The sequence below is a fragment of the Tenrec ecaudatus genome, chromosome 18 (assembly GCF_050624435.1).
Source record: "Tenrec ecaudatus isolate mTenEca1 chromosome 18, mTenEca1.hap1, whole genome shotgun sequence".
Lineage (NCBI taxonomy): Eukaryota > Metazoa > Chordata > Mammalia > Afrosoricida > Tenrecidae > Tenrec > Tenrec ecaudatus.
The window spans coordinates 69,778,404-69,792,772 of NC_134547.1; the positions used below are offsets into that span (position 1 = coordinate 69,778,404).

At 49.4% G+C, this 14,369-nt stretch overlaps 1 protein-coding gene across 1 annotated transcript; it reads left to right on the top strand.

Annotated features, from left to right (window-relative positions):
• Positions 1-233: 233 nt before the first annotated feature.
• On the top strand, positions 234-13,562 carry DYNLRB2 (dynein light chain roadblock-type 2). The gene is made up of 4 exons (XM_075536922.1): positions 234-337; positions 4,178-4,253; positions 12,236-12,403; positions 13,294-13,562. Exons 1-4 carry the CDS (start codon positions 335-337, stop codon positions 13,335-13,337), a joined length of 291 nt encoding a protein of 96 aa, XP_075393037.1. The 5' UTR covers positions 234-334; the 3' UTR covers positions 13,338-13,562.
• The last annotated feature ends 807 nt before the right edge of the window (positions 13,563-14,369 follow it).

The window sequence follows — 14,369 nt, forward strand, 5'->3', positions numbered from 1 at the left end:
TGCTTCGTTTTTAACATAAACGGCCGCTGCTCCTCGTCTGGCGCTCCCACAGGCTCAGGCCCCGGCGGTGCCCACCTGAGGCGAGGTCTCCCGGGACCCGGGCGCGAACCCTTCCGCGCGCCGACCGTAAGCCCCGCCCCCGCAACGGCGGCCGCGAAGCTCCGCGCCGCGAACCGGGCGGAAGCGCCGACCCGCGTGCACGCAGGCGCAGCTCAGACGCATGCGTGAGGTCACTTCCGCCCCTGTCTCCTAGCAACGCTTGGAAGCGTTGTTGACAAGCCAGGTAGCCTTGGCGCCCGACTGAGAAGGCGAGTCCTGCGGCCCACACAGCGCCATGGTAAAATTGGGGTCTCGTCCGCGACCCGCCTTCCAGGGGCCATGTGGAGGGGCGTGGGGGAAGGCCCTGGACGGAAGTTCTGGGGGCGGGGACGAAGTTTCCACAGGCGAAGCTTTGGGCAGGCTAGAAATGGAGAGGGAGGGGAGCTTGTGGAGGGACGTGAGTTGGCATCAACTGGATGGCAGAAAGTTTGGGTTTTTTACCTGTAAAGGGGCACCTTGGAGAGATCTCGGGGTGGGGGTGGGGTGGAAGGTCCTGAAAGGGCTTGGAGATCTCTGGGGGCGGGTGGAGAGGTGTTGGGAAAGGAAGGGTGAGATGGTAGAGGATTTCCAGAGGGTTGGAAGGGATCCGAATAGGAAGAGGAGATGAGAAAGGAAAAGGCAGGGGAGATGAGGCAGGAAAGAAGAGAAGGGGAGAAAGTCGAGTCTGGGGAAAGGTGGAAAGAGAAGAGCAAAGAAAGTACCCCCTGGTAAGAGAAACTCACCATGACGGAGATGAAGAGGTTGTATCGGGGAGCCTAGTGGCAGAGTGGGTTACACCTTGAACTGCGAGCTGTGAAGTCAGCAGTTGAAAACCACTAGACAGACACTCCTTGGGAGAAAGATGAGGCTTTCTGCTCCTGTAAAGATGGACCATCTCAGAAACCCCTATGGGGCAGTTGTGCCCTGTCATATAGGGTCACTATGAGCCAGCATTGGCTCTATGGCCATGAGCGAGGGGAATCGTAGAGACAGAATGAAGGGAGAAAGGAATTTTTTTTTTTAAGGAGGGAAGGAGTCAGTGGTTGTAAGGAACTTGGACATTTCCTTAAAGATGACAAAAAGTGTGAAAAGTGATTGGACCCATGCACGACTACAGGATTTCCAACGTGAGAGACCACCCTTAGTTACTTCAAAGCAATGGCCCAGATTCTCAAACAACACAGAGAATTACATGGTTACAACATTCTTTTGATTCCTTCCAGGACATTTCTCATGATAGTAGATCCTTAATGCCACGATCACGTGGCAATGTCCCTTGGTCCCCAGTGGAGCAGGCTGCAGGCTCAGAGCCTTTGTGGAAGTAGAATTTAATGAATGCCTACTGCCTTCCTCCTGTCAGTTCTTTGACCAAATTTCTATGTATGGTAGTGATGTCTACTTTCCTCTGATAATGAACTTACTTAAGGAAAATGCTCATTCGGTAGTACAGATGGAAGTAAGAATGCAAAACTGGTGGATCTAAGACTTGTTGTTAGGTGTCCTCGTGTCAGTTCTCACTGTGCATATCAGACGGCAGCGCTGCCTGGTCCTGCGCCATCCGCACAACTGTTCTGATGTTTGAGTTGAATGTTGTGTCTGTCTGTCTAGTTGAGGGTTGTGGTAGTTCCATAATCTGATGTCAGTTTGAGAGGATGCCGAGTAAAGGGGTGGAGTCTGGCCTGACCATCAAGATATAACCAATGAGACCTCTGTGTGGGCAAGGCCTTCTGAGAATTCTGAGAACTCCTGTATTTTCTCCTTGGAGGTAGGAGACACCTTTCTCTCTCTCTCTCTCTCTCTCTCTCTCTCTCTCTCTCTCTCTCTCTCTCTCTCTCTCTCTCTCTCTCTCTCTCTCTTCACTCCCTGAACCTGACTGGAGAAGCCACATGGACCTACCCTGATGCAAGCAGACCTCTGGAACTGGAGAAGCCACATAGCGACCCCTGCCAGTGCTGAGATGCTTACAATCCACTGGATCCACAAGACTTCCAACCCACTGGCCTGTGATCCTTCTGCGTTCAGCATCATTGCATGTGTTTCATGAGTCTGAAGAGGACTTTATAGATTGGCATCAGACATATGAGTTAATATTGGACTTATGGACTTGATCTGGACTGGGCTGGGACGTTTTCTCAATATTCAATTGCTCTTGTCTATAAATCTCTTTCTTATATACAAATGAGTCTATCTGGATTTATTTCTGTAGTTACCCAGACTAACACAAGGGTCTTCCTCTTTTTTGCTGCCTCTCTATTTCTCAAGCACGATGTCCTCTTCCAGGGGTTCATGTCTACAGGCACCCAGTATGTGAGGTGCAGTCTCACCGGGCCTGCTTCAAAGGAGCACTGTGCTGGTGCTTCTTCCGAGTGGAATGTGTTTGTTCTTTTGGCAGTCTGCGGTACTTCTTCCCACCACGTTAACGCAAATGCATCGCTGCTTCTGCGGTCTTTCTTACTCAATGCCCAACTTTCACATGCCTGAGGAAAACGAAACCCCCATGGATTGGGTTGGGGGCACCTTAGTCCTCAAAGCAGCATCCTCGCTTTCCCACACATCACAGAGTTGTTGCGCAGCAGGAGGCCGGTGGTGCAGTGGTTATGCACTGGGCTGCAATCTGCATGGTCAGCAGTTGGAAACCAGCAGCAGCTCTGCAGGTGAAAGACTGGGCTTCTACTCCCACAAACAGTTACAGTCTTGGAAACCCACAGGGGGTCACCATGAGTCAGCACTGACTATGGAGTGAGTTTTGTTTGGTTCTTACAGAAAGAATAGGTTGTCCGCTTCAGAGGTATTCATCACTAAAAAACATACCGATAGCAGCAAAATCTAATACATGGATGTCTGACACTCAGAAAACACCTTACCCAATGTGGTAAGGGAGAGGGAGGAGTTCCCAGGGTGCGCCCACAGTACGTGCAAGAGGAAATGGTTTTTGGACTAAAGCAGCATAATGTTCACCTGTGTGATATTTAAAGAACAAATGCATATCACAAAATGCATATCCAGGGACTGCAGATGGCGGCAGGCCATCTCCTGATAACCCAGTTGTGAACAGCGTACAGGTTTTAAAAAGATCATTCTTGAATTTTGCGTCTGTACATCTGAGGCAAATAAACCTAGTAGAAAATACTCTATACACAAAAGATTCATTCATAAGTTTGAAACCCAGTCATGAGGTTTCAACATAATCATTCATGATTGAATGCTTAGCTTGCTGTGAGATCCAAGCCATAGTTATGCTTCTGTGAAATATTCTTCTATAAATGGACTCGCAGTTAGGTACCATTCAGGAATGATTCATAAAGCAACAGACAGGGGACTCCTGTGCTGCTGTTTTCCAAAGAGCAAAGGACTATCCATGTGGAAAGAACAGACCAATCCGTCCTAGAAGAAGCAAAGCCAGAGTGCTCCTCAGAGGCCAGGGTGGCAAGACATCGGCTCACATACTTTGGACATGTTGTTAGGAGAGACCTGTCCCCGGAGAAGGGCATCCTGCTTGGTCAAGTAGAGGGGCAGCAGAAAAGAGGAAGACCCTTGACAGGATGGGTAGACACAGTGGCTGCAGCAATGGACTCAAGCATAGCATGTGCAGGCTCAGGCAGTGCATGTCGTTCCGCTGTACACAGAGTCTCTGAGCTGGCCCCGCCCCAAGGACACCTAACCCCACCAGCATCATGTGCACAAGGAATTCACTAATGGGGCCAGAGAGAACACCGAGGAACAACGTGCGGTGATGAGCTGGCATAGATTTCTGCTGTGAAGAACCTTTTTTATAGAAAGTTGGGAGAGATAAGAGAATGGGAGGAAGGAGGGAGGGCAGCATGAAGTGATAAAATGGAAAAGAGTGCTTAGGAGGTGGCAAGCTTTCTGCTTCTAAAAGGGCTCAGGCCCCCAAGCCATTTCTCAGGGTTGCATCCCCAGGAGGTCTTGTGTGGCCTTGTCTGGAGGACTAGACCGTTTTAGAACTCTCTTCAGATCCCTAAGGTGGTAGGAGTCCAGTTCCTTGGTGTAGAGAGATAAGGGAGTTGGGTGTCTTTGGACACATTAGTGTGTCTGGGCACCCAAGACCCTTTTGTGTACTGAGCTTCTTGTCTTTCAGACAGAGGTGGAGGAGACGCTAAAGAGGATCCAGAGTCACAAAGGGGTCATTGGAACTATGGTCGTCAATGCGGAAGGTAAGTCTCCCCCAGGCTGCCTCCCCCACGAGAAGAAGCTCACCACGCCTGAAGGTGTGTGTCGCAGCAGGTGTCGAGACAAACATCCTAGAATTTACAGTCAAAAGCATCTTCAGTCTGCTTTGGCTACTGCGTTTGTTGACCGAACATTTCCTAAAAAAGCGTCACGCACTTTGCAAAGAGCTGGGAATATAAATATGAACACGGCATAGCACATACTTAACGGATATTTCTAAGGAACACTATCCATTGTCTAATTGGAATGCCTTATCTTTCAGATAAGGAGACTGTGGTGGTGGGCACTTGAGTTCTGTTTAAACCCTGTGAAGGGTACAGAGTTTGGTTTTTATTTTAAATTGCTTTTTTAACGTATTTCATGAACATCAATGCCGTCCCATTTGACTATCATCCTCAGGGTAGCTTCTGGAGCTACTGTATTAGAAGGGTCAATACATTTTAAATGAAAAAACATGTCGACCTACCAGAAATTTGCTGGTGTTGTCTGTCTGTCTGTCTGTCTCTCATACTTATTAAGAAGCCACATAGCATGGTCTTGGGCACACAGCCCCCTTTTTTCACACTGGTGGAGACCTCTTGAGAGTCCCTGTTGGAGACCTTTCAGTGACAAGTCAGCATTTGTAAAAGCAAGAGAGCCACAAACCCACAGCATTTCCTTGGAAGGCAGAGCAGCCACTCCATGTAGGCCACGGGGCCACCACAGAAATAGCCTGTCCCCGCCTCAGCACTGGGACCTGGATCCCCACCCCTTCTCCTCCTGTGACGCCAACCGGCCAGTCCACATTGATGGGGCAATCCTGCTTAAATGCCGCGTTTCACTTCCTCACCCATAACCTGGGGGAACGGCCTACGCTGGGCGGTGGTGACAATTAAATGAGATGATAGTTGCCAAGCGCACCATGCCTGACCCTGAAGAGGATTAGAGTGAAAAGACTGGGTGTGCAGACTTGTCATTGGTCTGTTACGGAGAAAACACTGATGTGGCTACAGAGAAATAAAAATGATTCATTACTCAATGGGGGATTTAGTTACTTATTTATGCAATAAAACTAACTCAAACAAACTCACTGACATCCAGTCAATTCCAACTCTTGGTGACCCCATAGGACAGGATGTAACTGCCCCGTGTGGGTATCCAAGCCTATGTCTCCCCAGGAGTAGAGAGCCTGGCTGTTCTGCAGCTGAGAGGCTGGTGGTTTTGAACTTCTGACCTTGCAGTTAGAGGGACTGCACATAACCACCATGCCACCAGTGCCTGAAAATATCCTTACTCTTTGATCTGTAGTTCCACACTTAGGGATTCATCCTCAAGGGAGCGGTAAAGGAATGGTTTGGGATCTCAGGATACTGACTGAAGTGTGTGTGTGTGTGTGTGTGTGTGTGTGTGTGTGTGTGTGTTTGCGAGAGAACACCATCGTAGTAGCAATAAACAAGTCTCAGTATCTCACCAGGAGGGGCATTTTTTAAGTCAGTTACGAAATATTTACTTGACAAACCACTGAACTATGTAAAATGCTGAGGAATATTTAGTCACAGAAGACCGCTCACAATGTGAGATGAAGAAAGCAGGCAACAAGACAGCAGCCAGAATGTTCTAATCACTTGTACAGCTGGGCGCACACAGCCACTCTGAAAAGCAGGGTGCATGAAAAGGGAGGAGGCTCCGGTGAGTCCCCTGTAGAGGGGGACTAAAAGTAACTCTCCTTCTCCTCCCGAGGTTTCTCAATTCACTCTCCTTCCCTGCAAAGGCAGGCAAGTGTTCTCTGCAATGCCCATTAGCTTCTGCTAATTCACCTCGACGAGGCTATGACACTTGGCATGTTCCAGAAATTCTCGGAACTCACAGTAGTTACCTGAAATCCAAATTAATCCATGCCCCCCGCACCCTTCAAGTCATCAAGATGCACTTATTCTTATGGTCAGATTATTCCTAACCAGAGTACATGACAGGGATATGGATGAATCGCCCCTGCCCCCCAAAAAATATCCAGCCCAAACCTGTGTCATAAAGTTAATAACAACACTATAGAACAGAGTAGCACTGCTCCATGGGGCTTCCAAAGCTGTCATCTCTGCCAAACCCACAGAGCCACTGGTGGGTTTGAACCTCCGACCTCTCACAGCTAGCCACTGTGCCACCAGGGCTTGGTTAGTGACAGCGTATGGCCAAAGGCGAATGACCAGAGTATAACCAAATGTGCGTGGATATGCACCGTGGCCCGCTCAAGTGAAGATGGGTGTGCTGTTTCTTATAGTGCGTCTTTGCATCACTCAGAGGCACGGTGAAATTACCACCGAGAACGTTCAGCTGACACACTTAGTTATGGTTCTTGCTTTCTCCAAGCGGCGTTTATCTACTAAACCGAGACCAATGACGGTGACAGATTCTAAGACTTAATTCATGGTTGCGTAGGCCTCGGCCGTGCGTCTGTGTGTAGATCGCATCATGTCTGACATGTTAATTACACTCCTGTGGTTCCAGTGTCATTGAAACATGAACATCCTATGTGTGGCCAGAAAAGCAGATGTCGTCCTTGAGCGCAGTGCTGACGGGCGCCGCTGTTCACTGGATCAGTCTCATTGTTAACGTGGACTTCCCACTTAGAGGACCATTGCTTGCTTACAACCTAGCTTCCCAAACTTGACCCATGTTGGGATCACCAGGGGGTCTGTTGAAACTACTGCCCGCAGGCTCCATTTGCAGCCTAATCAATCAGCCTCTCTAGCAGGAGGAGCCCTGGGATCTGTGGTTTCACCAGATCCCCAGGTGATCCCAAAGATCGGCCAACTTGGGGGACGTAGGACTTAAACAACATGGCGACACTGATCATTTGAGTTGGATGCACACGTTTGCCCACCCCTTGACATACATATAAAACACACACATACATAATCACTGCTATCAAGGCAATTCCGAGTCTTAGGGTTTCTGGGTTTTAATTCCTTCAGAAAACCAATGGCTTCACCTTTCTCCCTCGGAGCTGCTGGTTGAACCACCGGCCTTACGGTTAGCAGTCCAAGGCCTATCCAGTAGCACCACCAGGGCACCTGTTTGTTTCATATTTGCATCATGTTGGCAAATGTAAGAAGCCAAATGGATGGATGGATATAGAGCAATAATACATTCATAGCTATATGCTTAATTTCTGTTGGCCCTTAATTTTAAATACCCTCCATATTCCTAGCCCTCCATCATTTGAATTTCATTCAATCTTTTCAGGCAGGCCATCAATCCAATTGATTTTTGAAGCACAGTGTGTTATCCCAGGTACCAGTGAACAGTCGAGGGTGACAAATGGATATGATGAGAACCAGCCTGCCAGGCTGATAGAGTCAGGACCAGAAAGCCAGCAAGTCCCATCTGAAGACACTCCCACTCTGTCCAGCTAGTCTGTGTTGGGACCTTATCCCAACTCACACACCTACGACGGGGCTGAAGAAAGGTGGCGGAAAGTGGAGTTGAAAGGTAGTGGGATGTCTCCCCAAGCTTCTCGAACCCCCTTCCCACACATGCGGGAATAGTCTGTGGCCTTGTCTATAAGAGCCAGACTACACCCTCAGTCGCCACCAGGAGGCTCTCCGTTAGGACCACCCATCCACTCAGTGGACGATTATGCAGTTATCAGGAAGAATGACCGCTTTTGGGATTATTAAATGGGATAATCCCGCACATATATTAAGGTTTTTAAAAAATGAACGTACAGACTAGCAAATGAAACCCTAAAATTTTGCAGACACAAACACATATACTTGATAGACCTCTCAGAAGAGGTAGCGGGTCACTTTTAAACCATGTGCTGAAATGACTTCTCAAGAAATTATTTTAAATTTGACCCCCCCCCCCAAACCCCTCCAACCCTCACTGCCATCAAATCAGTGCTGACTCATACCGATCCCCTGTGGGTTTCTGAGACTGCTTGTTTTTACAGCAGCAGAAACCGTCTTTCTCCCATGGAGCTGCCAGTGGTTTTGAACGCCCAACCGTGCGGATCGCAGCCCAACACGTAACCGTTACACTACCAGGGTTCCATTGACATTTGCCAGCGGGATGCACAGCAAGATCCCAGTAGCTATTTGCTGATTTTTATTATTATTAAGCATCTAGCATGGTGGCATAGTGGTTACACATTGGGCTGCGACCCCCAAGATGAGCAGTTCAAAACCACCAGCTGGTCCTTGGGTAAAAGATGTGGCTTTCTAGTCCCATAAAGAGTTTCCGCCTTGGAAACCCACAGGGGCAGTCTACCCTGTCCCGCAGGGCTGTCACCGTGAGTGATAAGTGGACATGGACGTGTTGACGCTGTGCACATTCACCATTCAGAAAGGCCAGCTGCTTCATTTATTAACTCAGGTCATGAATCGCGTAAATAAGGCAGAGCATCTGACTGATAATCTTGCCAGCCACACTCCCAAGACCTGATCCCGGGCCCATTTCTTAGTTAGACTTCGAGCAATGCAGGGCTCTTGTACGGGACTCACAGTTCCAGACGCAAAGCAAAATGAACCAAGCGGCAAAAGTGGGTCCGGCAAAGGCTGGGGGTTTGCACCTGCCATCCAGCTAGTTCAAGATACAAAGCCTACCACCTGCCCGCCAGGTGTGAGAGAGAGAGCTCCTGCCGTCTGCTGCAGCAGTGCCCAGCCTGTGATGGTGCCAGAAGTAGCAGCCGGTCCTTCAAACCTGTCCTCGCTGAATGCTTTTCTCTATCCATGCCACCCTCTGGTTTAATCTACTGAGTCGCCCTGGTGGTCTAGTGGGTTAAGAGTCAGGCTTTTAACCCCAAGGCCAACCGTTCAAAACCACCAGCCACTCTGTGAGAGAAAGATGGGGCTTTCTACTCTCATAAGGAGTTTCAGTCTTGGCCACCCCCAAAGGCAGCTCCACCCACCCGTACAGGATTGCTATGAGTTGGAATCCATTCAGTGTCAGGGAGTGGTTTTTTTGTTTATTGGTGTGCTGTGTGTTGACAAGACTTGTACCAGAGATCTCCCGGGGGCCTCCTGGGACAGAGTAGAACTGGCCCGTGTCGTTTCTGAGACCGTCACTCTTGACCAGCATTGAGATCCTCACCTTCCTCCTGCAGAGTGGCTGGTAGTTTCAAACGGCTGACCTTAGAGCTCACCGTCCCAATGGTCACCACTGCACCACATGAGTTGTAATCGACTCAGGGGCAGCGGCTTTGGGGATTTGTTTGCTCTGGGGTTTTTTTTGTTTGTTTATCCTCAAGGTAGTGATTTTCTGAACAGAAAAAGATCATGTGTCTATTTCAAAGCCAAAATCGAGGCTCTCGACATATGTCCTGACAGACTGTGAAGATCCTTGCCTTGGGCCCATGGACTTGAGTTGGACTGGGCTGGAATGCCTTTTTGATATAAAATCATGTCCTGGTGAAAAAGTTCTTCCTTACACATCAAAAAAAGAAAAGAAAAATCATGGCAAGACCCCAACCGCGTGCGGTGAGTTCACCCTTGGGTGCTCCATCCAGCTCAGTTGCTTCTGGGCCTGCATTTTCCACATGCGAACCGCGAGCCACGGCTGACACTGACTGCTCTGCTTGGAATCCGGTACCTAAGGGATTCCACAACCCTCCCAAATGCACTGTCACTTGCCCTTCTGAGTCAAAGGCACAATTGCCAGTCATATCCCTGCAAAGTCCCTTGGCCGACGGCCAACTCTGTCCAATACCCAGGACCTCGCCTGGCACAGGAGGGCCCTGGTAAGTGTCCACTGAACTGAACTGAGAGAGATGGATCTGAACTGAATTGAATTATACTTGCATATGTGTCTGGCAAGAATTTTTTTCAGCTAAATTAATAGGTTCTGTTTTAGCCTTGTCTCGTGGAGCAGAAGAGCAGGCAAGTAGCTCCGTTTAATAATGTTTAACCAAGACTGAGTGCCAGGCAGACACACCACAGCTTTATTGAATTATGTGTCCTAATCGACAATTGAAGGCTTGCAAATTGCCGCGCAAGGAGTCAGGAAGAAACCCCCAAGCCCCTTGGCTGCACCCTCTTGCAGGCCTGGGAAAGCCTCGTCTCTCCGGCCTTGGGGTAGAAGAAAGATCACCAGAGTTCTAGCATTGCTAAAGAAAGGATGTTGAGGGGCGGGGGGGGGGTGTTGTATAATGATGGGTTAACATTATCACAGTACTCTGCTGTACTGGTGAACAACTTCCAAATGAATCATGCAGTAAAATGTGGATCACACGATTAAAGCGGGGGAGGGGGACGGCGGGGTCAGGGATGACAAACAATCTAACGATGCAACATTAGGAGATGAATTATATTACGATAGAGGCCTAAAAGGAGCCCTGTGGGTAGCAGAGTGGTTCCGCATTGGGCTGCGATCCACAAGGTCCTCAGTTCGAAACCACCAGGCTCTCCACGAGAGAAAGACCAGCTTTCTGCTCCTATCAAGAGTTACAGTCTCAGAAGCCCACAGGGGCCATTCTCTCTTGCCCTGCAGAGTCGCTGTGAGTTGACACTGACTCGATGGCAGTGTGGTTGGTCTCTTTGGTTAGAGCCATCAGATGGTAAGCTGGGCGGCTCGTTAGAATAACATGGAGCCCACTGAATTGTACACAGGACAGTGTCGAATTGGCACCGGCTGTGTTATCCCAATGTTTGCAACAATAGCAAAAGATACTGTGGGTGGTATTTCCATCAACAGGGAGTGCATGTGTGCTACACATTAAATGATTTTTAAAAGCCAGTAGTCAGATTGACAAATATAGTTTGGTTTTCAGCTGTCTTTGAAAAATCTGTGTAGCAACAAAAAAGACTGGAAGGAAATCAACTGAAATTTCCACCAATATATGATAAACACCCATCGTGTTTTCTTCCCCCTTTGCAATTAGAATATGTTATCATTTTACACTGTCAAGCTCCCCGAGTCCTGGTGGTGGTGTCAGATGCCGCTGGGTCGGTCCTGCCTCACCGTGACTCTGTGTACAGCAGGAAGAGACGCCCCCAGCCCCCCGCCAGCCTCATGTTGGAGCCCGTGTGGCAGCCAGTGTGTCCCTCCATCTTGTTGGGGGCCTTCCTCTTTTTCACTGCCCCTCTCCTTGACCCAGCAGGATGCCCTTCCTCAGGGACTGGTCTCTCCTGACAACAGGTCCAAAGTACGTGAGACACAGGCTCACCATCCTGGCTTCTAAGGAGCATTCTGACTGTCCTTCGTCCAAGACAGTCGTATTTGTTCTTTTGTACTTTTTAATTATTATTATTAAATGCTTTTATTTGGGGGCTCGTACAACTCTTATCACAATGCATACATTCCATCCAGTGTGTCAAGCACATTTGCACATATGCCGCCATCATCATTTTCAAAGCATTCTCTTCCCACGTGAACCCCTGATATCAGCTTCCCATTTTTTCCCCATCCCTCCCTTGCCCATCCTCCATCATGAACCCTTGATAAGTTATAGATTATTATTTTCATATCTTACATCATCCTCCGTTGCCCCTCACTCACTTTTCCATTGTTTGAGTTGCTCCTGTGATCAATTCCGCCTTTCTCCCCCAACCCTCCCCTAATCCTCCTGGTGTCTCTACTCTCACTGTTGGCCCCGAGGGTTATCAGTCCTGGATTCGCTGAGTCCACAGTACTTTCAATACTCTTTGCCAGCACCCTCATTCCAATGCATCAGTTCTTCTTCAGTCTTCCATATGCAACGCCCCACTTTTCACATGCTTGTGCAACCATCGAAAATACCATAGCTTGGGTCAGGCACACCTTAGTCCTCAAAGTGCCATCTGACTCACAGCGACCCGGTCAGACAGAGGGTAGAACTAGACCCCTAGGTCATTCCTCCCACATTGGCTTTGAACTGCAGACCCAGCCCTGAATCTTCGCACCATGAGGGCTCCCGATTGAATATCAGTACTTTCCAAGATCTCTACAAGGTGGACGGTGATTTCATGATCAGACATGAAAGCCAAGCCCTAAATACAAACTCTCATGACAGGCATCCCGATCCGAACCACCTTGGACAACTCAACCACGGTCCAGTACGCAGGGCTTCTCCATCAGCTGACCATGAAGGCCAGGAGCACAGTCCGAGACATCGACCCACAGAACGACCTCACCTTTCTCAGAATCCGGTCCAAGAAACACGAGATCATGGTTGCTCCAGGTAACGGGGCCCTTTGTCCCCTGTGTAAAAAGCTCCTTTCTCCTGCCCTGGGTGAGATCTTCGTCTCAGAGACGATGAAGTATAGATTTTAAGACACAGCAACATGACATATGTAGCCTGAGGCTTTTTTTTAAGGGCAGCAGTTCTAATCTGAACAGTCCAACCTGCAGTGTAAAGTGAGCCATCAACATTTCCAAACAGCCTGAACTTACTGTTAACAATCAGGAAATTTAGGAAATGTAGGTCTCCTTCTCAGAAGCCCTGATGACAAAGGAATTATGCCTTGGGCTGCTAACCACAAGGTCAGTTTTCTGAAATCACCACTCGCTCCATGGGAGAAAGACATGGCTTTCCATTCCCATAAAGACTGACAGTCTCGGACACCCACGGGCCTTTCTACCCTGTCCTATAGGGTCACTATGAGTTGGAATTGACTCAATGGCAGTAAGGTTGGTTTGGTTGGTCAGAGGTCTTGTTGGTAGTAAGTCTAAGATAGAGAGTCCCTGGAGCTGGTGAGAAAAATTGTAGAGCTGAAGCTTGGGGAGAGGTAATAAAAGATCAAAGTCAATGAGAGGCCAGCAGGGCCTTAAACCCACCACTCCATGGTGTACCAGAAGGCTGCAACCCACACAGACACTTCAATCCCTGAAGGAAAAACAGGGGCACTCGAGCCAAATGGTGCCCACTGCTCACCTCCATCTGCCTGACAGCAAATGTCTCTGTGGCGCATGTGTAAATCAGAATCCCCCGAATCTGAACCGTGCCTGTCAGCACCTGTGTTCTCATCTCAGCTACGCCTTACGGCCCTATGCCGGTCCTCACAGGTCCATGCGAGGCCTTGAACTACTCACATCCTGAATGTGACTTACCCGTGGCCCCTCTCCCCCCAGATAAGGAGTACCTCCTGATCGTCATCCAGAACCCATGCGAGTAGACCTGCTCTCCGGCCGAGCCTGTCCTGCGGGGCTGCGCGGAAGGAAGCTTTCGCTGTGCTCTTGAGTGACGACTCCAACTGGACGCCCGCCGACGTGATCTTTTGGACTCTATTCTCTACTTTCACGTTGAAACCGTTCCCCGTGCCCCACATTGATTGTTCTGTAGAATTGTCCCCCAGCTGCTAAATAAACAAACCCCAGTGTTGTGTCTAATACCCAAACAATGTTTCTAGGAAGAAGACAGCCTTCCTTACCCTGTGACTTCCAGCCCCAAAGTCCCAACCCCACCCCAGGCTCTGCCTCAGTCGATGCCAACCTGAGGGAACCCTGGAAAGCAGGGTCGTAGACCTAACCACCCTCTGGGTTTCTGAGATTGTCGCTCTTTATGGGAGCAGAAAGCCTCATCTCTCTCCCCGAGGAGCCACTGGTGGCTTCCAACCGCTGACCTCGTGGTCCTCAGCCTAACTGGAACCACCTTGCCAGCAGGGCTGCCCAAAATTAGCACAGCCGGTCTCTGTGCCGGTCCTCTGAACATGTCAGGGAAATTCAGTGGAGCTCTGAGGGAACGACAGACCAGAAATAAAAATAGATAAACAAAAACCTAACCCAACATAGCACCCTCAAGTCAATTCCAACTCATGTCAAGTCCCCGGCCCCAGAGACTTGCACTTCCCAACAGACTAAGGGAGACCCGTGGGGCATCAGAGCGTGCCTCCACCAGGGGGCAGCACAGTGGTTACCCGGGCTCCTGTCACCCCAGCCCTCAAAAACCCCAAACTGCTGCCATCAAGTCAAGGTTGCTGATTCACAGCAACCCCCTGTGGGTTTCCGAGACTGTCTCTTTTCACGGGAGCTGCTGGTGGTTTTGAACTGCCCACTATGTGAATGGCAGCCCAACACAACCACTACACCAAACTCATCGCCGTCAAGTCAATGCCAACTCACGGCAACCCTACAGGACAGAGTAGAACTGCCCCGAGTTTCTGAGACTGACACTCTTCACATCCGTCTCCCCGTCCTGGGCAGGGATG